Source organism: Xenopus laevis, chromosome 5L, assembly GCF_017654675.1.
Source record: "Xenopus laevis strain J_2021 chromosome 5L, Xenopus_laevis_v10.1, whole genome shotgun sequence".
Lineage (NCBI taxonomy): Eukaryota > Metazoa > Chordata > Amphibia > Anura > Pipidae > Xenopus > Xenopus laevis.
Window position 1 is genome coordinate 99224552 of NC_054379.1, and position 24957 is coordinate 99249508.

The 24957-nt window shown below is 41.1% G+C and overlaps 1 protein-coding gene across 2 annotated transcripts; it reads right to left on the reverse strand.

Moving 5' to 3' along the window:
* ptp4a1.L (protein tyrosine phosphatase 4A1 L homeolog) lies at positions 1-22523 on the reverse strand. Of its 2 annotated transcripts, none has more exon segments than NM_001093375.1 (6): positions 1-1233; positions 11012-11086; positions 12041-12171; positions 12726-12818; positions 13825-14395; positions 22305-22437. In NM_001093375.1, coding segments are annotated over 5 exon segments (522 nt in total). In that variant the 5' UTR covers positions 13930-14395; positions 22305-22437; the 3' UTR covers positions 1-1115.
* Positions 22524-24957: the final 2434 nt, after the last annotated feature.

A 24957-nucleotide genomic window follows, 5' to 3' on the forward strand; every position in this document is an offset into this window, starting at 1 on the left:
TGATTTATAACACATTTATTTTCCACTCTTTATTTTGATGTTCAAGCTCTCCTACTAGATTTACAAGCTGGTGAACACTAGTAACTTATTCTCCCACAGAACTAACATCACACATTTCCAAGACAGTATAAATATATGCTTGCGCTAACAATACAGACCACCATTTTTATCAATTACATAATAAAACAAATCAAGTATCCAAAGATCAACTTACACAGCTCAAAAAGCATACAAAATACAGACACTGAGCTCCACTTTGGAAGTAGCAGAACTTTAGGAAGGGAAATCAAGGAATTACAGAGCAATTGTTGAAAAGCAATTCTCCAAATGTATCATAATAAAAGAAATAGGTTCAAAAATTGTATGATGAGAATTTAGCTTTACAGTTTAAAAATATTTACTGATAACAAAAAAAAATGATATTCTATACTTCCTGCACAAGACAAAGGCAACATTTGACTATTAGGGCAAGGGGATATAGCACATATTAGGCCCTTCATAACACGGGTGCAAACATTAATTTAAACAGTAAGGCTTTGTCTGAAAACTTGTACAGGATAACTGGTATGCTTCTATAACAGAAATATTAAACCACGGTGGTTAGTATTAGGGCTAATTACTAACTAATTCACTAATTCATGGGTTGGCAATGCACAAAAGGAAGCTAAAAAAGTTGGGGCAAAGCATTGTTGAGCAAATCTTGATATTACAAAAACTGTGGGAGAAGATGTAAACATACAGTGAGCAGCCAGCCAGTTATGAACCAATGCCCATGTTTAATTGTGGCCGTTTGAATTATTAAAAACAGTTAGGCGGGGCGCTGAAAACTGCATATTAAAATGTTGGCATCTGCAAAATTTGAATAATGTAGATTAAAAAAAAAAAATCAACACTGCATGATTGCAACAAGGAGGGACACAGACAATAAGCAAAATTATTAAGCTCAATTACATTAATTTTATTCTATGCAGTAACAGCAGTTGCAGTACTGCTAGGATTGTGACCTACTCCTGTTCATACTAAGTAAGCTTCACTTGACCTATAAATATTGACTATAAGCACAAAGTCGGCACAGGTCTTCAGTTTTCTTCTGCAGTGTATTCTGGAATGCAAATTCACTGAATGCAACAGTTATTTCGGTGTCCGTTGGAATCTTTAAAGCGTAAACGCATCTTAGGACGATATTTCTCCAAGTAGAGCAGCTGCTTACTGTTGAAGGCTCCGCGTCTTTTCCTATAAAAAGAACACATTACAGATGAGCTTTAGGCTGTGCCTAGTTTCAAATGAGAGCAAAAACACAGGTATCATGCCTGGCTATATACAGATATGTATAAAGCAGAACCCCAGTTTTACATTTTTCAGGGGGCGAAGAAAAAAAAAAATGTGTTAACTTAAAATTCTTCAAGTACTCAACGGTTATAAGCACAGGTTTCCATTTTACTTTAAACCTGTAAATATTATGTTTAAATGAGAGGAAGCATTGCAGCACTTTGGGGAACATGTGCAAAGACTCTCTGACAGTCACATGCACAACCTAAAACAATACATGATTGGTGCATGGCTGTACAGACTATTTAGAATTAAGAACTTTAAGACAAAATATTAAATAAATATTAGACTTCCAACAATTTCTTTAATTTTAAAAATTGAACAATGCTGGCACTTATTTCCCATCAATTCTAATGCTGAATGCCAGCTCAGAGCTGGAAAGCACATACAGGTATGGGACCGGTTACCCAGAATGTTTGGGACCAGGGGGTTTCCGTATAAGGGGTCTTTCCGTAATTTGGATCTTCAAGTACAAAAAAAAAAAAATCAAGTAAACCTGAAATAAACCCAAAAGGCTGGTATTGTTTCCAATAAGGATTAATTTTATCTTAGTTGGGATAAACTACAAGCTACTGTTTTATTATTACACAGAAAAAGGAAATTTAAAAAATTTTGATTATTTGATTATAATGGAGTCTATGGAAGATGACCTTACCTGTATAAGGGAACGTGTTTAGTTAATAGAGTGAAGACACTCAATGCTTGCACCAATGTAGCTTTTCACAAATAGGTTATTTGTATTTGCAAAAAAAAAAACAAAAAACAAAAAAAAACAGCATTCTATAGGAAAATCCCTTGAATGTTATTAAATATGCCTGAGCATAAAGCTGACCATAAATGGGAAGATTTGTATGAGTGTGCACGTCTGTTTGCGTGCACGTGTCTGTGTGTCTTGTCTGTCTGTACAGGTATGGGATCAGTTATCTGGAAACCAGTTATCTAGAATGCTCCGAATTACAGAAAGGCCATCTCCCATAGACTATTATAATCAAACAATCCAGATTTTTAAAAAGTTCCTTTTTCTCTGTAATAATAAAACAGTAGCTTGTACTTGATCCCAACAAAGATATAATTAATCCTTATTTCAGGCAAAACCAGCCTATTGTGTTTATTTAATGTTTACATGATTTTGTAGTAGACTTAAGGCATGAAGATCTAAATTACGGATCATTTATCTGGAAAACCCCAGGTCCCGAGAAGTCTGGATAACAGGGAGTTGCTCCCGAAACAAGCCAGGTGATGTTGGTTTGTGGCCTGTTTCAATAAACCACCTTCTTTTTACCGGAGTGCTGCTTTTCTATCCTTTTGCATTACAGGTCCCATACCTGTACAAAGAAACCCTCAAAATGCAACTATCTATTGAACCTCAAATGGGAAAAATAACCACTATTCTGTAAGATTTGCTTGAATAATAAACTAGAGAGATTTTTCCCCCATGGCTGTGGGGTTTTTTTTTTTGTTATTGCTACCCCAACTCTGATCCAGCTATCAGGGCAGAATTAAATGTGCATGAGTGAGTAGTAACATGGCTCTGAAAACCCATATTGATTACAGTTTGGTATGGCTCACAAGAAAGGGCAAGGAAGAATGGAAGCGCTGCTTCTATGAAGGATTTTTAACCTGCTATATTAATACATCATTTTCGAATGAAATATCAGACAAGTTAGGCACATAGGATGTTAGGCTCATTTTCTTCCTCCAAAATTGCAGCAATAATGAGCTTTGAGTTATAGGGGGTGGTTAACCTTAAGTTAACAATTATTTGCTGCCATCTTCTTTTTTCAGCTTTCAAATGGGGGTCACTGACCCCATATAAAAATAAATGCTCTGTAAGGCTATAAATGTATTGTTATTGCAACTTGTTATTACTTATCCTTCTATTCGGGCCTCTCATTCATTTTCCAGTCTCTTACTCAAATCAATGCATGGTTGCTAGGGTAATTTTGGGCCCTAGCAACCAAAATTGCAAACTGGTGTTACTGAATAAAAATCAAAATAACTCAAAAACCACAAATATAAACATAAAAAACGATAGCAAATTGTCTTAGAATATCCCTCTCTGCATCATGCTAAAACTTCATAAAAAGGTGATTAACTTCCTTAAGGAACTTAAATAAATAAATACTGTAGTATCTGAAGACAAATAGACACTACATACCCGTAGCTGTGTATTTTGCAATATTATCTAAAGGTGGGTAAGGGGTGGACAGGACAGCAATTGCTTGAACTGGCTCTCAGAGAAAGGCTCCTTACTATTTGGGTTATTTTTTCCTTTTATTTTAAAAAGTAAGCATTTTTGATAAACTAATATATTTGAGAATATTATTATTTTTATCATATCTGACCATCTGTAAAAATTGGATTTTCACGATAGTTCCCCTTTAAAAAAAAAAAAAGTTTCTCCAGCAAATGCAAATAGAATTTCTTGGCAGCAACAGTTCTGTTTTGGAAGCCTATAAGTTGGCTTTGTAAACTCTGCCCCAAATAACTTCTGATTGGCTCCTTTTCCTTTAAAAATATTCTTTGTCTAAAGAATTTAGCCTATGATTAAGTGTCTCTTGATGACACGAAACACGTAAGGCTGTTATCTTTTATACATAAATGTAAAATAAATATTTTTGTACTATTTAAACATTGGGCTCCTGGGTTCTACTTTTGATGTTCTGGATTGGTGCCTGCCTACAACTACAATTTTCCATGTCTGATCTTTTTTTTTTTAAAGGTAAGTTTTATTTCTCATTTTTAAACACATACAACAATCATACGTACAACAATAAGTACACTCGCAGACTAGACTGTACAATTTAGGCAGGAAGAAAATATGGCACATGCTATCACCAAGCATAACACAATACAGTTATTGAGCAGTTGAGATGGACACTATCAAACTCAGGGGAACTATACATCTGACGGTTAGGTTGGGACCCTCGAGGATACGAAGGATAGCAAACCATGCGGGGTGTCACAGTAGGAGATGGACTCGGCTATGACCTACTATAGAGGGGTCGGGGCAATGTCATTCCACAAGCCCCAAATTTTATCGAATTTTGTTGGTGTTCCCCTAATTTCGTAGGTGAGCTTATATAGGGGTACTGCTTTGTTAATCAGTCGTATCCACGCATTGAGAGAGGGTGAGAGGTTACCCATCCAGTGAAGGGCTACAGTTTTTTTTGCATAAAAGAGTAGGATACGGAAAGAGATTCGAGTATATTTAGCTGGGACTATCTCTTCTAGAACCCCCAAAAGGCAAACTGCAGGTGAAATTATTCTTGGGAAGTCAAGATTATCTGATAGATAGTTTACAACTTGTGTCCAAAAGCTCAGTATGTAATGGCATTCCCAGATTAGATGGAAGAAATCCGCAGCTTGTTGGTGACACCTGGGACAGGAGTCGCAAGGGATCTGGCCCATCAGTTTGAGTCGTGTGGGAGTTATGTAAATATGGTGCATAATTTTATATTGTATTAGTTTGTCTTTCAACGATATCAGGCCAGTGTATATGTGTTCCGTCGCCTCGTCCCAGTTATCTTGGTCAAGGCCTATAATTTTAGTATTCCACCAGTCTTGTGCTGCTTGAAAAGGTTTGGGGCCGGATAAAAGGAGCTGCTGGTAGAGCCGGGACACCAGCTTTGCTGGGTTGGGATCATGAAGAATTTCTTCTATGACTAGGCAGGATTGCTGGGGGGTAAGACTGTTAAATTGGGAGTAGAAGGTATGACGTAATTGTAGGTATTTAAATAGTGGAATTTGCGTTGGCTGGCATTTAAGTTGTAATGTGCAATGGGTGACAAAGGAATGATTCTCAAGGAGGTCCTTCAAGCATTTAATGCCTTGCCTGGGCCAGAAAGCAGAGTGTTGCAAGGATCTAAAGTGATTCAAATAGGAATTTCTCCAGAGTGGGAGGTGAGGGGATAGGAGGGGTGGTGAATGGCCCAAGATTTTGAGAGCTATCAGCCAGGCCTTCTGTGGGGTAGTCAGTGTCGTCGGTAGCGGGCCAGAATCCCTGGGGCTCCGATAGGGAAAGTTGCGGAGGCTCTCCCACGAGGATAGTAAAAGAGCTTGTAACTGGGAGTTTGGGTTATACGGGTCAGGGTTAAAGCACCAGTGGAGGTAATATATTTGTGAAGCTATGAAATACCAATGGAAGTTGGGGAGGGCCAGTCCTCCCTTGTCGCACGGTGCACATAACTTTGACCAAGCGATTCTGGGTGTTTTCTTGTTCCAGAGAAAGGGGGTCACGATTTGGTTTATACTTTTAAAGTATTTTTTGGGAATAAATATTGGCGCATTATGGAGTAGATAGAGAATTTTGGGGAGGTAAATCATTTTAATGACATTTACTCTACCCCAGAGAGAGAGAGGGAGTTTAGCCCATCTGTTTAAGGTATTGGTCAGATTAAGTAAAATAGGGTCTAGGTTTAAGGTAGTGTATTTGGTGAGATCTGTATGGACTATCACTCCTAGGTACTTGAACTGGGTGGCCCATTCAAGTGGGGTCTCTTGTGGTAGAGATCGAGGTTGGTCAGGGTCAATGGGGAATAAAACAGATTTTTCCCAGTTAACGCGTAGTCCGGAAAACGAGCCAAACCGGTTGACCAGGTCAAGGAGGGCAGTGAGAGAATCATTGGGATCTGCCAAATATATAAGGAGGTCGTCAGCAAAAAGGGAGATTTTTTCCTGAATAGTGCCGTAGGTTAAACCCTTGATTAAAGGAGATTGTCTGGTCAGAATTGCAAGTGGTTCTATTGCTAGGGCAAATAGAATTGGGGAAAGGGGGCAGCCTTGCCTTGTTCCCCTCGATAGTAAGATAGGGGGGGAGATATGGCCATTAACTCTCACCCGTGCCGTGGGGTTCTTATATAGAAGTTTGATCCAGGATATGCATCTAGGGCCAAATCCGAAACGGGCTAACACCTCCCACAGGTAATCCCACTCCACCGAGTCGAAAGCCTTAGCAGAGTCAAGGGAGGCAACTACTCTGGTGCCTGTTTCAGTATGGGCAATCTGCAGGTTGGTAAAGAGTCTGCGGAGGTTGATGTTAGTGGAGCGTCCTGGCATAAAGCCAGATTGATCAGGGTGAATAAGGTCAGGGACTACCTGTTGGAGGCGGGAAGTGAGGACCTTAGCCAGGATTTTAGCATCTGTATTTAGGAGAGATATAGGGCGGTACGAAGAGCAGCGAGCTGTATCTTTACCCGGTTTAGGGATGACAACTATGAGGGCCTCTGTAAATGATGGAGGTAGAGAATTACTATCAAAAGCACTTTGCAGCGTTTCTAGATATTTTGGGACTAATTGTTCTGAGAGAGCTTTATACCAGTCTGGAGGGAGGCCATCCGGTCCTGGTGTCTTATTGGGGGGTAGGGAGGCAATGGCATCAGCAATTTCTCGGGGCGTTATAGGTGCATCCAGAAATGTTCTGTCACTAAGTGAAAGAGACGGGATAGGGATTGAGTCCAAGAACTGAAGGAGTTGGGTTCTAGAGTGAGTAGTTGTGGTAGAATAGAGGGTTTGGTAGAAGGTGGCAAATTCTTGTGCTATGAGCTTGGGTTCTGCGACTATAGAGCCATCATCCAAGATAAGGCGGGGAACAGCGGAGGAAGTTGTCTGTTGTTTAGCCAAAAATGCCAAAAGCTTACTATTTTTGTCGCTCTGATCAAAGATACGCTGGTTCTGGTAAAGTAAGGCTTTCCTAGTTAGTGATATGGAGGCTCTGGAAAGAGAGTCTTGGGCACTTAGGAGACCGGCATAGTTGGCAGGGGTAGGGTTCAGAGTATGTGCTCCGGAAGCATTGTGGAGTTCATTCTCCGCAGCTTTAACCTGGTCTAAAGTATCCTTCCTCGCTTGTGAGATTGCCCCCATAAGTGCTCCTCTCATGACTGCTTTAGACGCATCCCACAGAGTCAGAGGGGAGGTGGACCCCACATTATGGACCCAATAGTCGCCATAGGCCTGGGCATTCGCTTCAGCCACCGTAGTGTTTTTAAGCCAAAGAGGGCTTAAGCGCCATAGCTTGTCTGAGGCCTCCGGATTCCAGCGAAAAGTAACTTGGAGTGGGGAGTGGTCGGATAGGGATTGGGGTAGGTATCGGATTTGGTCAATCATAGGCAGGAGGTCATGGGACACTAGGGCCAGGTCTATTCTAGAAAAAGTTTTGTGTGTTGGAGAGTGGCAGGAGAAGGTTCTTTGGAGTGGGTATTTCCATCTCCAGGGGTCAGTCAGCTGTAAGGCTTCTGTCCACTTGGTGAGCTTTGTAAGCGTATGGGGGTCAGGGCTAAGCTTATCCAAGGACGGATTTAAGCAACAGTTAAAATCCCCCATAATACAGAGGGGGCTAGGTGGGAATTCAGACAGTTTAGTCATCATTGTATCCAGGATTGACACTGCAAATGGCGGAGGCATATATAGATTGACCAATAGAATGGGTTTGTTGGCGATAAGGCCATGTAATACCAGGAATCTGCCGTAGTGGTCTAAGTGGAGCTTTAGAAGTTCAAATGGCAGACCCTTGCGAATTAATACGGAGACCCCCCTCGAATGAGTTGAAAAAGTAGAATGGAAATGCCAACCCACCCATGGTTTCTTAAGTGCGAGAACTTTTTGCCCGGAGAGATGCGTCTCCTGGAGGAGAAGGATAGAGGGAGGATATCTCTTGAGGTAATTAAACATCAAGCTCCTTTTAAATTTGGAATTAAGGCCCCTCACATTCCAAGAAAGTACTGATATATTAGCCATAACATACAGTAGCAGGTATATGCCGAGCCAGAGGAAGTGTCCATCCCTTCAGGTACATGAGTAAGAGAAACATAGAAAGTGCAACATGCTTAGTTATTATGCCATACAACTGAGAGTGAATAGTCTGCAAAATAGATTGATATACAAACCCAAAACATATATAGCCCCAACCCTCCCTACTCGCCCCCCAAACTCGGGTGAGTCTATTACCCATAACAATCTATAACAATAATGGGGGTTATCCCCTAGACATCTGCTAAGAAACAGTCCCTATCCGGGGGTCTAGGGCGGGTGTTAAAGTTAGTAACTGCCTGATGTCAGGCACCGAGCTGAAATGTTGGGCACTTGCCCCGTAAGAAAAGACCAGGAGTGGCCCGCAGTAGGATACCGACGTGGCCGGGAAGGGGAAAAAAAAAGAAAAAAAGGAGGGTGGGGAAACTGTAAATTGCAGGATTATTAACAGACTCCTTCAAGTCAGTTGCATCTCCATTTTTTTCAGGTAGGAAATGGTGTCCTTAGGATGCAAAAGAGGGTCATGCCTCCTCAGTGGTGACCGTTTTGGAGGATTGCAGGGCTGATCTCTTAGGCAAAAACCTTAGGGGGCAAGCGTTCCATGGGTAAAACAATGGGAAACTAGGCAGGTATGTTTGAGGGACAGCTGGGGTGCTTATTTGCAAGCTTACCCAACATTGTGCGACGGTCGCCATAGAGTAAGTTCTACCTTGCTAATACCTAAGATAATGTGAGAGGAATACGCATGGCCCTGCAGAATAATATTGGAGTAGGAGTATTTGACACAAACTGCCAAAGGCAACAGAATGCCTTATTGGGTGTGAGAAACAACAACTTGTAGAGATCCTCGTGGGTTGGATCAGAAATGGGGATTCTGGGAGGTTACTAGCTAGACAGGTCTGGGATTCCGGTCAGGAGATTGGCGAACGCCTTGTTGGTTGAGCCAGTCTTCCACGTCCTTAGGTGAGGTGAAGAAGTGTGCGCGGTCGCCATCTTGAATGCGCATCCGCGCAGGGTATTGCATACTGTACTTGAGTTGCGCCTCTCTGAGTCGAGCCTTTACCCTTGTAAATTCAGCCCTTTGTTTTTGAATGGTAGGGGAAAAGTCAGGGTAAAGTGATACTGTTGCCCCTTGGAAGCGAATCGGGCCTTTCACTCTGGCTGCTGTAAGGGCCGCATCCCGATCTCTGTAGTTGAGCAGTTTTAGGAGAAAAGGGCGCGGGGGAGCACCGGGTGGTGGGGGTTTTGTTGGAACTCTATGAGCTCTTTCCACAATAAAGACTTGTGAGAAGGTATTTGGGCCTAGAGTCTCTTGGAGCCAATTTTCTATAAACAATGGAGGGTTATTCCCCTCCACCCGCTCAGGCAGGCCAATTATTCTGATGTTATTGCGTCTGGACCTATTTTCTAGGTCATCTGCTTTATCAATGGCTGCCTTCAGTTGGTTTTTCATGGCCTGAACATCAGTTTGTAACGGGGGCATGGCGTCATCAATTTCCGACACTCTGGTTTCGAGGGCCGTAGTACGCTCCCTCACCTTTTGTAGGTCCTGGCGCAGCAAGGATAGGTCAACTCGGATTTCCTCAAACTGTGCAGTGGTAGATGTGCGGCTCTCCATAATTGCGGATAGTACATCTCCCAGGGTGGGTTCAGGAGGTGTTGCTGGTGGACCCAGGGCTAGGTCTGGAGGAGAGGGTGGCTGAGAGGCCTGGCCGGGAGACGGCGGGTGTGGTTGATCTCGTGCAAAGCGCTCTAGGCGAGAGGCAGTCTCCGGTTTTGGTTTGGGGGTATTCCTCCTCATCTTTGTCAATAGATCCAGACAGGAGAAGTATACTGAGTAATGGAGTAACGGGGTAAGTAGCAGGGTATGTGTGCTCGGTGCTCGGAAAATCAGGCAGCCACGTCTGATCACGGCATCATTTTGGACATGCCGCCGGGAGTAGGCTAATACCCTCTAACCACAGAAGGTATATTTCAGATCAGGGGGGGGCAGAGGGGGCACAGCTCCAGGTATCGTAAGGGCCAGTGCAAAGGTGCCAACAGATGCTAGAAAAGGCATAAAAGGGGCCAGTTCTGTGGCCTGTTAAGAGCACCCCCTGAGTTACGGTGGTAGAGGCCTGTTCTGTCCAGAATTATGTCCTGCCGCTGTCTGAGCTGTTAGGTGCCAGCTTCTAGGGTTGTGAGGCCGTGATATGGACCAAGGTATTGATGTCTGTAGGGGTATAGTAGCGCTCATAGATACTGCGCAGTATGGTGGTGTGATAGGTATTAAGGTCCCCTAATGTTGTGGGGTCACTCACCCCTTATACCTGCTGTTTTCAGCCTCTCACAGGCTCTTTCCCTGGTCAAGACGGGAACCGCGCCGTCATTCAGCCGCGCCCAGGGAGACCCGCCTACTTTAGTCCGCGGCTTCTCCTAGCTTACTAGGCCGCACTTCTGTTTTCGGCTCCAGCTACTGCTAGAGCGCTCGTTTCGGAGCCAGATTAAAGCTGGCCGGTTCCTCTACCCAGCGGACGACCCCTGCGGTATTTTTGGTATTGGGGGACTTGGAAAGAGGGGGATCTCGTTGGTGACCCCAGGAGCGCCAAAACAGTGCGGCCGTTCGGCAGTTCAGCTAGCCCGGGCTCCCCATGTCTGATCTTTAAGCTGGGCTTTCAGGTATATCTGTGAAATCAAACTGCCATTGTCCCCATAAATGACCTTCAGGCAAAGCACCCTGTCACTGCCCCATACCCCCTCCCCAAAAAAGGCCAGCGTCACATTTTGGAAAGTACTGGGCCAGAGCAATGTTAAACAATGTGCATACAGTTAATTGAAGAGTGTAGAAAACTGTGTGTAAACACAACTACTTTTTGGGTCGACCTCACACGGATTTTTCCCAGTGTGTTTGAATGTACTTTGCACATGGCTAAAAGAAAGTTAAGGAAATACTTACTGCCTTATAAACTGCACTGCATCTTCATACTTCATTCCACTTTCAATGAGTGCAAGAGCAACAAGAACTGGAGCTCTGTAAAAAGTCAAGGGAAATTCAGTTAGTTAGTGTTGCTGCATTTCAACTTGAAATGGAAATGGAAAATAAAATAAAAGCATTTTCTGAAACTATGCTTTGCACTTTATTTTTCAATTTAAAGGGCAACTAAAGCCAGTTAAGTGCAAGTGGCACATTCAAAGCTGGGTCATAGGGTAATGGCACCCAAGGCATCATAGTATAGTACTCAAAAGTAACTAGCAACTCCTAGCTGCTAGTTGGATTGCATAAATAACCCAGTGGTTGATACCATCAGATCAACCACTGACTGTTTACACTGCAAATAATTCACTCTACAATATAAAATTTAATTCCTGAATGAGCAAGTATATATTTTTTAGTTGTACTATTGGTGTGCAGGCAGCCATCTCAGGTCATTTTGCCTGGTCATGCGCTTTCAGAAAGAGCCAGCACTTTAGGATCAAACTATTTTCTGGCAGGCTGTTGTTTCTCCTACTCAATGTAACTGAATGTGTCACAGTGGGACCTGGATTTTACTATTAAGTGTTATTCTTGGATCTACCAGGCAGCTGTTATCTTGTGTTAGGGAGCGGTTACCTGGTTACCTTCCCATTGTTCTGTTGTTAGGCTGCTAGGAGGGTGGGGGGTTGATGATCACTCCAACTTGCAGTACAGCAGTAAAGAGTGACTGAAGTTTATGAGAGCACAAGTCACATAACTGGGGGCAGCCGGGAAATGTCCGATTTCAAAATCAAATATAAAAAAAATCTTTTTGCTCTTTTAAAAAACAGATTTCAGTACAGAAGTCTACTGGAGCAGCACAATTACCTGATTAGTTTTGAAAAAAACATTTTTTCCACCCATGACAGTATCACTTTAAGCAACACTGGAGCAATTTAACACCTATGTACAAGATATGCTCCACCATGTGCATAATTGTAGCTGCTGCAAGTTGAGAAAGAATACATCTACCTGCCAAGGCCAGCAACGCAATGAACTGCAATACAGCAACCAGGCTCTTCACGGAATTTCACTTTCAGGAGGTTTAACCAATCATCTACAATCTGGCTGGATGGAGGTGCACCATCATCAAATGGCCAATCCTACAAAACAAAAAATAGTGAGAATTTCATTGAAGTGCTAAAATAAGCAAACCTAGGCTTGAGTTGAAAAGGGCATATTAAAATCTGGCTATTTTGTTTACTGCAGATATTCAATAATAAATAATGTTTATCCTATGTACAATGAAATAACAGCACATTTCTTCTTTTCAATACTTTTAAGTTTTAAACTACAAGATAAATGCAAAAATCCTTATATTTAACAGCACTGAGTAGAAATATTGGTTTGGAAGGTTTTACTTCACTTCACTTTTAAAGGAATTGTTCAGTATTAAAATAAAAACGCTGTATATTTATATATGTATAAATAAAGAATGTTTCTAATATAGTTAACGAAAAATGCAATGTATAAAGGCTGGAGAGAATGGATGTCTAACATAATAGCCAGAACACTACTTCCAGCTTTGCAGCTCTCTTGGGTAGATAAGACTCCTGTGTAAAAATCAGTTTCCCATTGCTGAAACATTGCCCTGACACAACATTTAAGGCGTATAGCAAACCAAGCATTTTCTCTGAAAGCTTGGAAATTTACTCACCAAAACTTGAATTCCTTCCTTTTCAACCAGAGCAGTGTCATAAGTGGCTTCACACACTCTTACTAAGGTTGTAACACCATATTTTTTAAGCTCCTACAAGATATTTGGGGGGAGAAATACGTTAATGTCAAAATTGTTAAAAGGCTCATGTAATTTGAAAAATCACAGCCTATATAACCTTTCTTCTATTTCTGACAGTGGTACTGAGCATTCTACAAGAAATCCTTCACCTACTGCCATAACCTCAATTAAAAAAAAAAAAAACACATTTCTATTGGGTCTAATTCCAGTGAAACCCATTCCCCACAACAAAACAAATATTAAGCTTTTTGCTTTCTATTAAGTGCAAAATTACAGCTTTGATTTTGCAGCTGGACAGCCTCAAGCATTTTCCAGGCTTATGTGATAAACTGTAAATAATACAATGGCACGACAGGTCAATTAGCAATTGCATTTTCAAAAAGCAATCAGTTTAAAAAAAACAAGAGTGTGCCAGTGCATTATACTCTTAACTATAGAAGGAATGTGCTTTAAAAAAAATTTAATGTCGGGTTGATTTAATAAATATTTCTGCAAAAATCCTACTAGTCCTGCACTTCTGTTCCACTTAGGGCCACCTCCTTTCCAAAGGTATGCAGGGGAGATAGGAAACCTTTGCTTGTGCAACTGCAGGAGTGTGGCTATCCCCTCCTACTGTGCTTCTGGCAAGGACCAATTACAACATACCAACCCCTCAATTAGAAACAATGACAGGGACTGTAACAGTTATACAATAGAAGGTGCCATTTTTAAAACGAATGATCATTTTTAGCCGGAAGTAAAACCAACCCTATATATTATTTAATGGCGACAAGAATGGAGGAGTTTTCAGTTATGTCTACTTTAAAAGAGACATTATTACAACTGAACACTTAAATCAAATTTAACTAGAACTTGTTAAGGCAGCAAACTATGTAGAGGTCTTTGATGGAGAACCACTGGTCTATAAAATAAAAAACAAAAACTCCATATAGGCATTATTTATGAAGATATATTATTGCTGCATTATGTTGGACAGCAAACTTCCAGTTTCACACCACAGCAGAGTTCGCTGTCTTACCTCTATGAATTTGTTTAAAGTTGCGTTGGTTGGGTTGTGCGTTATAAGGAATCTCATGTTCTTGTAGGTTATCTCCACTGGAGCTGGGCGGTTCATTCTGGCCATTTTAATGTCGTAAAAAATGTGTACAGTTCAAAAGAAAAAAAATGTTGTTTGGGGAGCAACAAAAAGTTAATCAAAAGAAATTATGCTTGTAACTGAAGCCAACTTCACTCTACTCCACGTAAAAATTCTCAGTGCTTGCTTGGATGGAAGCAATGGAAGTGAAATGGACCTCCGTATAAGAAGCAGCAAATCTTTAAATCAGTAATACTGAGGCAAAAGAAATGCAGTGCACTGATGTTTACCCCATCCAGATTTCAGCCCCTTAAGCAAAGTGCTCAGTCAAATTCAGTTTTAATCCAACACTTCTTGTACAGGCTGACGGCTCTTAGGGGGGTTTCTTGGTGGAGTAGTAATGAATTTCTTCTACAGTTCACTTGTCAGCATAGAGCGCATGCTGTGCCTGGCAGTAGTCTCCACTGCCCTTCAGAAACTCCATAAATGTGTAACCAAGAACACCACAGAACTGCTGTTGAAAAAGAGGAGAGAGGAAAAAAAATGTCCTTTTAATACACATTTTCATAAAAGCCAGCACATACAGTGGTGTGAAAAACTATTTGCCCCCATTCTTATGCATGTTTGTCACACAAAATGTTTCTGATCATCAAACACATTTAACTATTAATCAAAGATAACACAAGTAAACACAAAATGCAGTTTTTAAATGAGGGTTTTTATTATTTAGGGAGAAAAGAAATCCAAACCTGTGTGAAAAAGTAATTGCCCCCTGAAACTAATAACTGGTTGGGCCACCCTTAGCAGCAATAACTGCAATCAAGCGTTTGCGATAACTTGCAACGAGTCTTTTACAGTGCTCTGGAGGAATTTTGGCCCACTCATCTTTGCAGAATTGTTGTAATTCAGCTTTATTTGAGGGTTTTCTAGCATGAACCGCCTTTTTAAGGTCATGCCACAACATCTCAATAGGATTCAGGTCAGGACTTTGACTAGGCCACTCCAAAGTCTTCATTTTGTTTTTCTTCAGCCATTCAGAGGTGGATTTGCTGGTGTGTTTTGGGTCATTGTCCTGCTGCAGCACCCAAGATCGCTTCAGCTTGAGTTGACGAACAGATGGCCGGACATTCTCCTTCAGGATTTTTTGGTAGACCGTAGAATTCATGGTTCCATCTATCACAGCAAGTCTTCCAGGTCCTGAAGCAGCAAAACAACCCCAGACCATCACACTACCACCACCATATTTTACTTTTGGTATGATGTTCTTTTTCTGAAATGCTGTGTTACTTTTACGCCAGATGTAACGGGACGCGCACCTTCCAAAAAGTTAAACTTTTGTCTCGTCGGTCCACAAGGTATTTTCCCAAAAGTCTTGGCAATCATTGAGATGTTTTTTAGCAAAATTGAGACGAGCCTTAATGTTCTTTTTGCTTAAAAGTGGTTTGCGCCTTGGAAATCTGCCATGCAGGCCGTTTTTGCCCAGTCTCTTTCTTATGGTGGGGTCGTGAACACTGACCTTAATTGAGGCAAGTGAGGCCTGCAGTTCTTTAGATGTTGTCCTGGGGTCTTTTGTGGCCTCTCGGATGAGTTGTCTCGGCGCTCTTGGGGTAATTTTGGTTGGCCGGCCACTCCTGGGAAGGTTCACCACTGTTCCATGTTTTTGCCATTTGTGGATAATGGCTCTCACTGTGGGTTCGCTGGAGTCCCAAAGCTTTAGAAATGGCTTTATAACCTTTGAAATTGAACTCAGGTGTGATAAACCACAGTTAAGTTATTTTTTAACAAGGGGGGCAATCACTTTTTCACACAGGTCCATGTAGATTTGGAGGTTTTTTTCTCCCTTAATAATGTAAACCTTCATTTAAAAACTGCATTTTGTGTTCAATTATGTTATCTTTGACTAATAGTTAACGGTTTTTGATGAGCAGAAACATTTAAGTGTGGCAAACATGCAAAAGAATAAGAAATCAGGAAGGGGACAAATAGTTTTTCACACCACTGTACATAATCCTAATAAGTATATATTTTATACATGCTTCAAATTCATTGTGCATAACTAGAAATAGAATTATACATTATTAACTGAAAACATACAATTTAAATATTGTTTTTAGGTCAAACTTTTGTCTATTATGGATGCCACTTGTTAGGCATATCATCACATTATTGATTTCATATGCCTTCTAAGAACTTATCAGAAGAAGGGAATGTCCTGGCTGATAGAACAGATATGCAGCTTTAGTTTCATTAGCACTAATTTTAATAAGCGTTTGCCCTGATCAATGCTGATTGTTGCAGATTTTTCTATCACAAAATTTATTCTGACAATACAGAAACTTCCAACAATCAGAGCACTAATAAAGGTGGTTGGATGTCCCAAGCCAATGACGTTATGTCCCCATCAGGAAGTCGCCCAGCACCATTTATTGACTGCAGATAATTAAAGCACACTGTTTTGGGCAACCCTCTTTGTCACTTGCAATTCAACTCATTACTTTACGTAATGCCCCTAACATATCATCTCTTACTGGTTTAAATGTACGCGATTGCTTGGTTATGTTGGATTTCCCAGTGCCTGTTTTGCGAGTTACTGATTAACATGTCTGCCGGTTTGCTACCACATAAGAAGCCTTCGGGCAAATTGCTGCCCAGATTAATGCTGCAATTACATAGTATAGTAATTTAGCTTGAAAAAAAAAAATGTTCGTTGAGTTCAAACGTTTGGTCTAATAGAACATGCCTAACTGCTAATGATACAGAGCCTTTCCTCTGTAGCCTTTTCAAATTGCCGGGGGGGGGGGGGGGGGAGAAAGAACATTAAATCCTGATCAGTCTTTGGATCAACTTTGTTCTAATAGCTCATTTCATTAACCCTGTATTTTCTTACTTGCTAAAAAGCCACCCAACCCCTTCTTAAAGGAAAACTATACCCCCAAAATGAATACTTAACAGGTAGTTAATATCAAATTAAGGGCTGTATTAAAGAATCTCACCAAACTGTTATATATATATTTAAGTAAATATTGCTCTTTTACATATCTTGCCTTGAACCACCATTTCATGGTGGTCTGTGTACTGACCGGAAATACCACAACCCCAACTGTAACAGGAAGAAATGTGGAAGCAAAAGGCAAAACTCAGGAGGTGGCTCTTACTTTAAAATAGCAATTTTAAATATTCAATATTACTAAAAAAAAGTACATTATTGTGAAAATGGTTTGTTTACATCAAGTAGGGTTTTACATATAAGCTGTTATATGGGGTAATAATATGAATATTATTCTGGGGGTATAGTTTTCCTTTAAGCGATCTAATGTATCTGAAAGTGCAACTGTTTCAGGGAGAGAATTGCACAACTTCACAGCTCTTAGGCTGTGGGCACACAGGCTGAAGGTTCAGGGGCTCCCTGCTACCTGGATGTGAATTTGAGCAGCCTGTGTGTGCACTCTCAGCAAAGTGGAGGTTAGCCTGGAGATGCCTCAGTGAGCGTCTTTGCGGTGTATGCGAGACCCGCTTCTCCCAGCCTGCAAAAATACATAGGTTGAAGGCTCAGCTGCTCTCAGCCTGAGTGCCCACAGCCTTACTTATAAAATCTTTCAAATATTAAAATGGAACCTCTTTTCTTCTAATCTGTATGTATGCCCAGTGTCTTCTAGATGCATCAGAATTATTCAGTAGATCAGTGACATCTTGTCTTGGGAACTACATAAAATGTTTAGAAGGGCCCTGTCACACAGGGCATGCGGCAGGGCATCCTCTCTCCTGCATCTGATTAGATACCCAAAAATGCATGCCCCATAACAGTTGAAATCACTGCATGTAAAACAAATTATGTGGTGATCCCGGGTAATCGCTTAATAATGTCTCCTTCTGTATTTTCAGGTGATTACCCAGGATCGGATTGCAACTAATGTGAAGGAGCAAATATTGTCTATTGTTGAAATGGCACTAACTAGAATAGTTCCCTATATAGTAGGGTCTGAAGTTTTAGATTATAATAAGGTATGGCTAACATTGGCCAGTCATCTCCAAATGGAGATTAAGACTTACCAGGTCCTTATCTTGATCTACAACTTCAGCTACCCAGACAAGTGTGACAGGCGGATATTCAGCATAAAGCTAATGTGAACCATGCACAGTCTAACTGGTCATAGACGCAAAGATTCGAACGATCGGACTTCCCCATCTCCAGACCTGCCACTAACCTTTCAGATCAAATAAAGCAGTAAAGAACAGATCAGCCAATGTTCTGCCCCTACAGCAATCGTACGAAAGTTATGTCCGACAAAAGCTAGCGACAGTCTCCCATTAAAAATCGTCTGATCGGCAATACATGCAGACATATCGGCAGCCGACAAATCTTTTAACCTGGCCGATCAACAAAACGACTGATCCCCATGGGACGAAAAATGTTGGGACTCTCCACACATGGTCAGAAAAACGTACGGATCGACGATTCGTACAATCGGATATTTGCGTCTATGGCCACCTTAAGTCAGTAGTTTATCAACCCATGTTGATCGTTGAGCAGGATATTTTTGATTACATCACCCTTCAAGGCCAGCTCATTGATCGGTTTCAGGAATATGCTCTGTTCTTCTTTCTATCCTATAGCTTACACTAGGGCCAACTAGTTTCCAATCATCCATATACTCTCCCATCTTCTCAGTATTCTGTTTCAGTTTTTGTCCAGATATTGGACGGGTAGAGCCATTATTAGGCAGATAAGCTGATGAAACAGTCTAAAGGACTTAAATAAGCAGTCCAAATCTGCCCATGTTTAGCTGGTAACTGGTGGTGAGCGAATCTGACCCATTTCGCTTTGCCAAAAATTGACAAAACGGCAAAAAATTCAGCAACTGCATTGAAGTAAATGGGCATTTTTTCCAAGCAATATTTTGCAACTTTTGTTTTACTATACATAAGAGTCTATGGGCGTTTTATTGTGGCAAAATATTTCGCTCATCCCTAGTTGTCACAGCTATGTGTAGCATTACATGGTTTAGGGCTTGCAATTAAAACATAGGTTAAAGAAATGAAAACAGCCCAGACTATTTCATTTCACAATACTTTGTAACCTATCATCTGTTTTAACAGTCAGCAGCAATGCTATTTTTTCAGTATAGTACCTTGCATCACAAGGTGCACTTTTCCCAGCACAGTTCATTCCACTCATAAAGTTATCCAAGAAGCGTAAAAAAAGTGTCATATTAATGTATTAGCCACTAGCTAGAAAGCTAGACAGTGACCTTCCTAAATCAGGGTTGCATACACATTTAGGAATAGTTAATAAGTAGGCCCTGATATAAAGGCTCATCCTTGTTGCCTATTAACACCACTTTGCATTCTGAATACCTACACCCTCCTCACTATTACGGTCAGGCTAACCTTGGGCCCCTCTATCAGCAAGAACAAACATCCAAGAATTGGCTAAGAGCAAGCTTGATAAAGGCCCGAAACACTGCCATGTGTCCTTGTCAGAGTATTTTTAAGCAACAATGTGATTTTAAGTGTGTAAAAAACAGTAGTGCAGTCTACTTTAAGAACGCTGTAAGGAAATCCAACAATGATTGGGCACCAAGTTTACCAATGGTTCATTCTTGCACTGCTTTGCAAATGTCATTTAAATCACCCTTATGTGCCTTCTAAGCTTCAGTTTCAAATTCCAAAGCAATTTTTCAGTCTGAGCTGACTGGGGGTTTTAGTACATAATTAAGTCACAATTTATGATAGAAAACCTACCTTCGTTGATTGAACTACTTTTGGTACTAACAAAACAACTAGATTTCAAGCTCAATAGCAGCATAATACATGAAAATAGAATTGCAAATGTGTCTCCACATGTAATTTTGAATATGGTCTTCTCCAAAATGGATACATGGGAGCGATTGAAAAGATTGCACATGGCTACACTTTTACTTGCACTGGGAAATACATGTTTTGAGTGTGTCAAACAAACATCAAAAAGCCAAATTTCATAAGCTTTAAAGGACAACCAAATCTAATTATGGGTACCGGATCAGTTATCTGGAAACCCCTTATTCAGAAAGCTCCATTCTGGAAAGGCCATCTCCCATAGACTCCATTTTATACAAATAATTCAAACAGTACCTTGTACTTGATCCAAGCTAAGATATAATTAATTCTTATTGGAAGCAACACCAGCATATTGAGTTTATTTAATGTTTATATAATTTTCTAGTAGACTTAAGGCATGATCAGCCAAATTAGCCAAATTACTGAAAGATCCCCTATACAGAAACCCCCAAGTCCAGAGGATTCTGGATGACAGGTCCAATACCTGTACTTGGTGTGAACTGCAATGTGGCTTTGGCCTCTGCTTAATCCTAGGACAGCATGTTGGACTGTGCAATAGACAAGTCTCAACATGTTCTGATATTTAGTGATACAACACAGTGTATACTGAAAGAAAAATGTTTAAAATACAGAAAAAGGGAGAAAAGAGATAACCATCCAGTCTGTACTATATAAAACAACTAATGTTTCACTCCAGACTGCCAAAAATAAACTATATAGAGAGTGAAAGGTTATCAAAAGCAGGCAGACTATGCAAATACTACTAGGTACAGATAAAAACTGCATCTTTACAGCTCCATGTACATCAATGCCCTAAGGCCCCCATAGACGCAAAGATGTTTCTTTGATGAACGACCGATTTCAGTGCAAATTACTGTGAGGTTAGTGGGAATCGAACAATCGTGCATCCAAAGATTTTTCGTCTGACATCAATCAGAAAATTGATTGGCCAGGTTAGAAAATTTTCATTGGTTTCAGTGAAATCTATCTATTGTCCAATTGTTTGCAGGCCAAGCAGGCAGCTACCCTCAGTTTTCCTGGCTTCAATGATCGTTTCAAGATAAGCTTGGTCTTACCATAATGAAAAGGTCTTTTAAAAACCCAAACATCTATGTGATCTGTGATAGATGCACAGATAATATAGTACAAAACTAATTTTCGTTCGCTATTCGGTGTGTGTATGGTGGGAAAAGAGCCGATCTATATTGGCAGAAGACTTGGATATCAGTCGGCTCATCGATCGGGCTGGACGGAAAATTTTAATGGGTGCCTTTGAAGGCACCCAAACATCGGCAATTGTTAGTGCTGAATTGTCAGATACAGGTAGAAATCTATTGTTTCTACCTGTATATCTGACGATTCAGCACTACACGTGTGTATTGAAGCAAACGATCTTTCTTGGAAACATCTTTTCCAAGAAAGATCGGAATTGTTACGTCTATGGGCACAAGTAAAGCCAACTTTAGTCCAACTCCCAACACATTGGTAGCCCTGATGTAAAATATGGCTGACAGTAGTAAATCAGGTCATGACACAACCAGTCAACACTGGAGAGAGACATAATTATAGTACAAATCCAGCAAGCTCAGGCATAAAATAAACGACATGGGGAGTGTGATCCCAGAACCAACTGGGGGCCAAGAGACTGGGAGACACTGCCATGAAAGGTCATAAGAACAAGCTCCAGCAAGAAGTATGGGCTCGCACTACAAATGACAGCCATGGCAAATAGACAGACCACTAACTGAAAGTTGATGTTAAAGCACAGCAACAGTCTATCCATTGGGGCCAGAGATAAAGGGGCCTCTCGTTCTACAGAAGGCTTAACCCCAAATATCACAGGATCAATAGGTCTGGGAGACCCTATCTGCGACCCTGACGGCTAAGTTTACCTACAAACCCCAGCAAAAAAAAAATCATTACTTATTAAACAATTACAGGCTGTCAAAGTTAAAGCCTCTCTGCCGTATTTAGATAATCAAATGTTGGAGCAAGACACTCTAGTAGGTCACGTATGTCAGACTAATAAAAAGTAAAAATTATATTATATATATATATATATATATATATATATATATATATATATATATAAAAACACATCTCACACCTAACGCATTTCGCATCACTAGGACACTTAGTCATAGACAAGCCTGCCAATGTGACACAAAACAGGTTAGGCGTGAGATGTTTATACAAATACAATTTTCTACCTTTTACTTATTATTTATGCGTGACCTACTAGAGTGCCTTGCTCCAACATTTCTTTATCTACACACGGATTGTCAGGTGTCTTGGGCTGAGGGTCTGGGGCAGGACCACCTACTTAACTTGACTTATTCCATTGGCGAAGTGTTCTGTTTGAACATATATACCTGGAAGCCATTTACACATCCACAGCATTGCAGCCCACAGAGTCCTTTGTGTGTGACAGTGAAACAGCGCTAATATCCGAGTGACAGGCCACATGGAAGCACAAACGCCACCCCAAAAGGTATAGCGGCATTCTAATGTCAAACAGACCGAGCGTTTACACGGGCGAGTAGTAGTGGTGCGAGAGAAACACTGCATTTGCGTTAATACCGGCGCAGGTACAGCGGCATACTTACAGGGCTATGCTTACTCATTGAAGAGTGTATCTTAATCATACAGTCGGTTCCTAAGAATAAGGCGGTGATGGAGCATACAGCAGACTGCTGTTTCCCGGGCGTAGGGCGCGGTGATCCGGGCTCAGTTGACGCGGCCCAGACCTCCTTCCTTGATGTTCTCCTCCGTGACCAGTAAACAGCATGGGACGCAGATTACGTACAGCTGATACAGACGCCGGGCCGCCTGCGTCACTAAGGAATTATTATATATCTCGTGACGTACGAAAGGACCTCGCCAATCAGAAGGCAGAGAACAATAAGGCAGTGGGGGTTACGACGGAGGGACGTATCACATTGACGTCACGCCGCGGAAAGCCGGTGCGAACTGGTTGAACAAGCTGAAAGCTTCTGTCTACTATTATGGGGGTGGGGGAAAATTGACATATCCGATTGCCCTGTCACAATAGGTTGACCTTTATGCAGAGGCACGCCGTAGAGGCTCTGTAATCAGGAATGAAATAGTGTGTGCTGGAGCTTAAGTGACTCGCATTGTTCTTTTTTTTCTGTGTCGCAGTAGCCTAGTTCTAAGCAGAGGTCGGCGCAGTGCGTCAAAATATTTCACGTTGTTGTGCGATTAGTTGTTAGCGCCTGTCCAGAAGAACCATTTTGTACAGTGGAGGAGTGGTTAATTCTCCACGTACAGAGAATACAGTAACTTTAATGGCACAACAAGATGCTGTGTGTGTGGCTATTATTGTGTTTGTTGCAGTTATACCAGACATATTAATGAGCTGCCATTGCTGCCCATATCACTTGGGATACTAATTTAGTTTTTTGCTTTTGTATCTTAGTTGTTTGCTTTTGTATATTAATATAAAGCGGGCCTTGAGTGAGTTTCAAAAAAATAGTTCCAAACAAGGTTAGAGATCACCGCAACCCTTACATATCCTCAATTTCCTCTCTTGGTGCTCAGTGATAGAGGAATTGGCCACTGCAACCCTTGATTTTTATAGCCTTTTTTTCCTCAAAAACTGCTAATATTAAAGGCAGGCTCAGTGGAGCATTTGATGCATTTTTATTGTAATTTCTAATAATGATTCCCTCCAACCCTCCTGATATCATCCACCATTTAGTGGGCTGATCCTGCCAACACATTTAAACTTTCTTTCGCCTCTCACTCTGCCCTAACATTGTTGTGTAGAGTAGTGTTAAAGAGATATGTGACAGGCAAGCACAGTGCGCATCTCATTAGATTTCAATAAAATCGACTTAATTGAGCCAAGGGGCCAACTTTAACATAAAACAGAGCAGCCCATCTGGCCCAAATGGTCAGGCCTGGTGTAAAAGTGCCTTACCATCTGATACAGCTAGAACATGGACTCGTATGCAGATGGGCCCTCGCTAAGTGTTGGAGAAAGGGAGTTGGTGTTGTATAACGTCACCTCTGGACTTTGTAGAAATAAATATGCCAGAAGTTCTTGCAAACAAAACAAAAGGGGTTTTATTGAACCACACCACAAGGTTAATACTCACAAATAATACAGTAGCATTTGCAATCAGTTACAGTGAAAAGTAGAGCTGGGTTCTGTAACACCACTGTTGAAATGCTTGGTTGGTTTTAAGATACAGCTAGGTTACCAACTAGTGGCCCAGATCCAGGTCTGGACTGGCAGTCAAAATAGGCCCTGCCATTCCAAGTACACAGAGGCCCAAACAGCCCCCTACCAGCCCACTATATGGTAACTTTCTATGGAACCATATAGCAGCCCCTTTGGCATTTGCCAGAACCCACAGATTGCCAATCCGGGCCTGCCCAGATCCCCTACAGTGAAAACTGTTCAGGGCATGATACACCAATCCTGAATACCTTAGGCCTAAGGGTAAGCTACTTTCAACTATAAATCCTTAGGTGGTGCACAATCCGTACTAGCTTGTCTTACTGTCTTACCTTCATAGTATGAACTTCTGACAAAGCTAATCCTGAAATCTTGCTGAACCTCATTCATGGGGTCCTTGTTCCCCAATTTTCAATAAAGCGGTTGTCCCTCTAGGGCTGAACTTTTTACTGGGCCTTGTTGACACCAGGATTCTCAGACACTTCCACCTAGGTCAGAAATTGAAGGCAAAAGAGGAACAGCCACACCTCTCCAATCACTGTATTTAAGTGTGAGAGGAAGTGGTCAATGGATATATAATTACAATAACTTACATACATAAGCTTCTGCCTAGCAACTATGGGAATAGCACTTGTAGGGGATTTCCATCCATAGGGACTGGTAACCCTATGGGTCCATAAGCTTTTAATTACAATTTAGCTGGGGGGAAATTGTTTTTAAACTAAAATACAATGCTGCTATTTAACTGCTTTAATTATTTACAAAAACATACAATTTTAACTTTGTAACTGTATTCTTATGTATGAAGCTTTTTGATAGGCATTCAGTATGTAACCTTAATCTATAAACGTACTGTGTATTGGCCGAAGTAAGACTAATTACTTTAGGCCTTTCTCCAATTACCGCCTCCAATTTGGATTGGCAGTTAGACACATGCGACTGATTGGTTACTTTTCATTTAAATATGATTGTGTGTTAAATGTTTATTTAGCCTATACCCCCAAGGCACGAAACGCATGTGATGTTTTTGTTCCAATAAATTAACTTTTTTTTACTAA

Bases quoted from the DNA above. Each gene is read 5' to 3' on its own strand.
- ptp4a1.L (XM_018261950.2), bottom strand. From the start codon at position 13,929: ATGGCCAGAATGAACCGCCCAGCTCCAGTGGAGATAACCTACAAGAAC. The intron at 12,819-13,824 runs GTAAGACAGCGA...AATATCTTGTAG, and splicing joins CTTTAAACAAATTCATAGAG to GAGCTTAAAAAATATGGTGT. The intron at 1,234-11,011 runs GTAAGTATTTCC...TTCTTTTTATAG, and splicing joins GCAGTGCAGTTTATAAGGCA to GAAAAGACGCGGAGCCTTCA.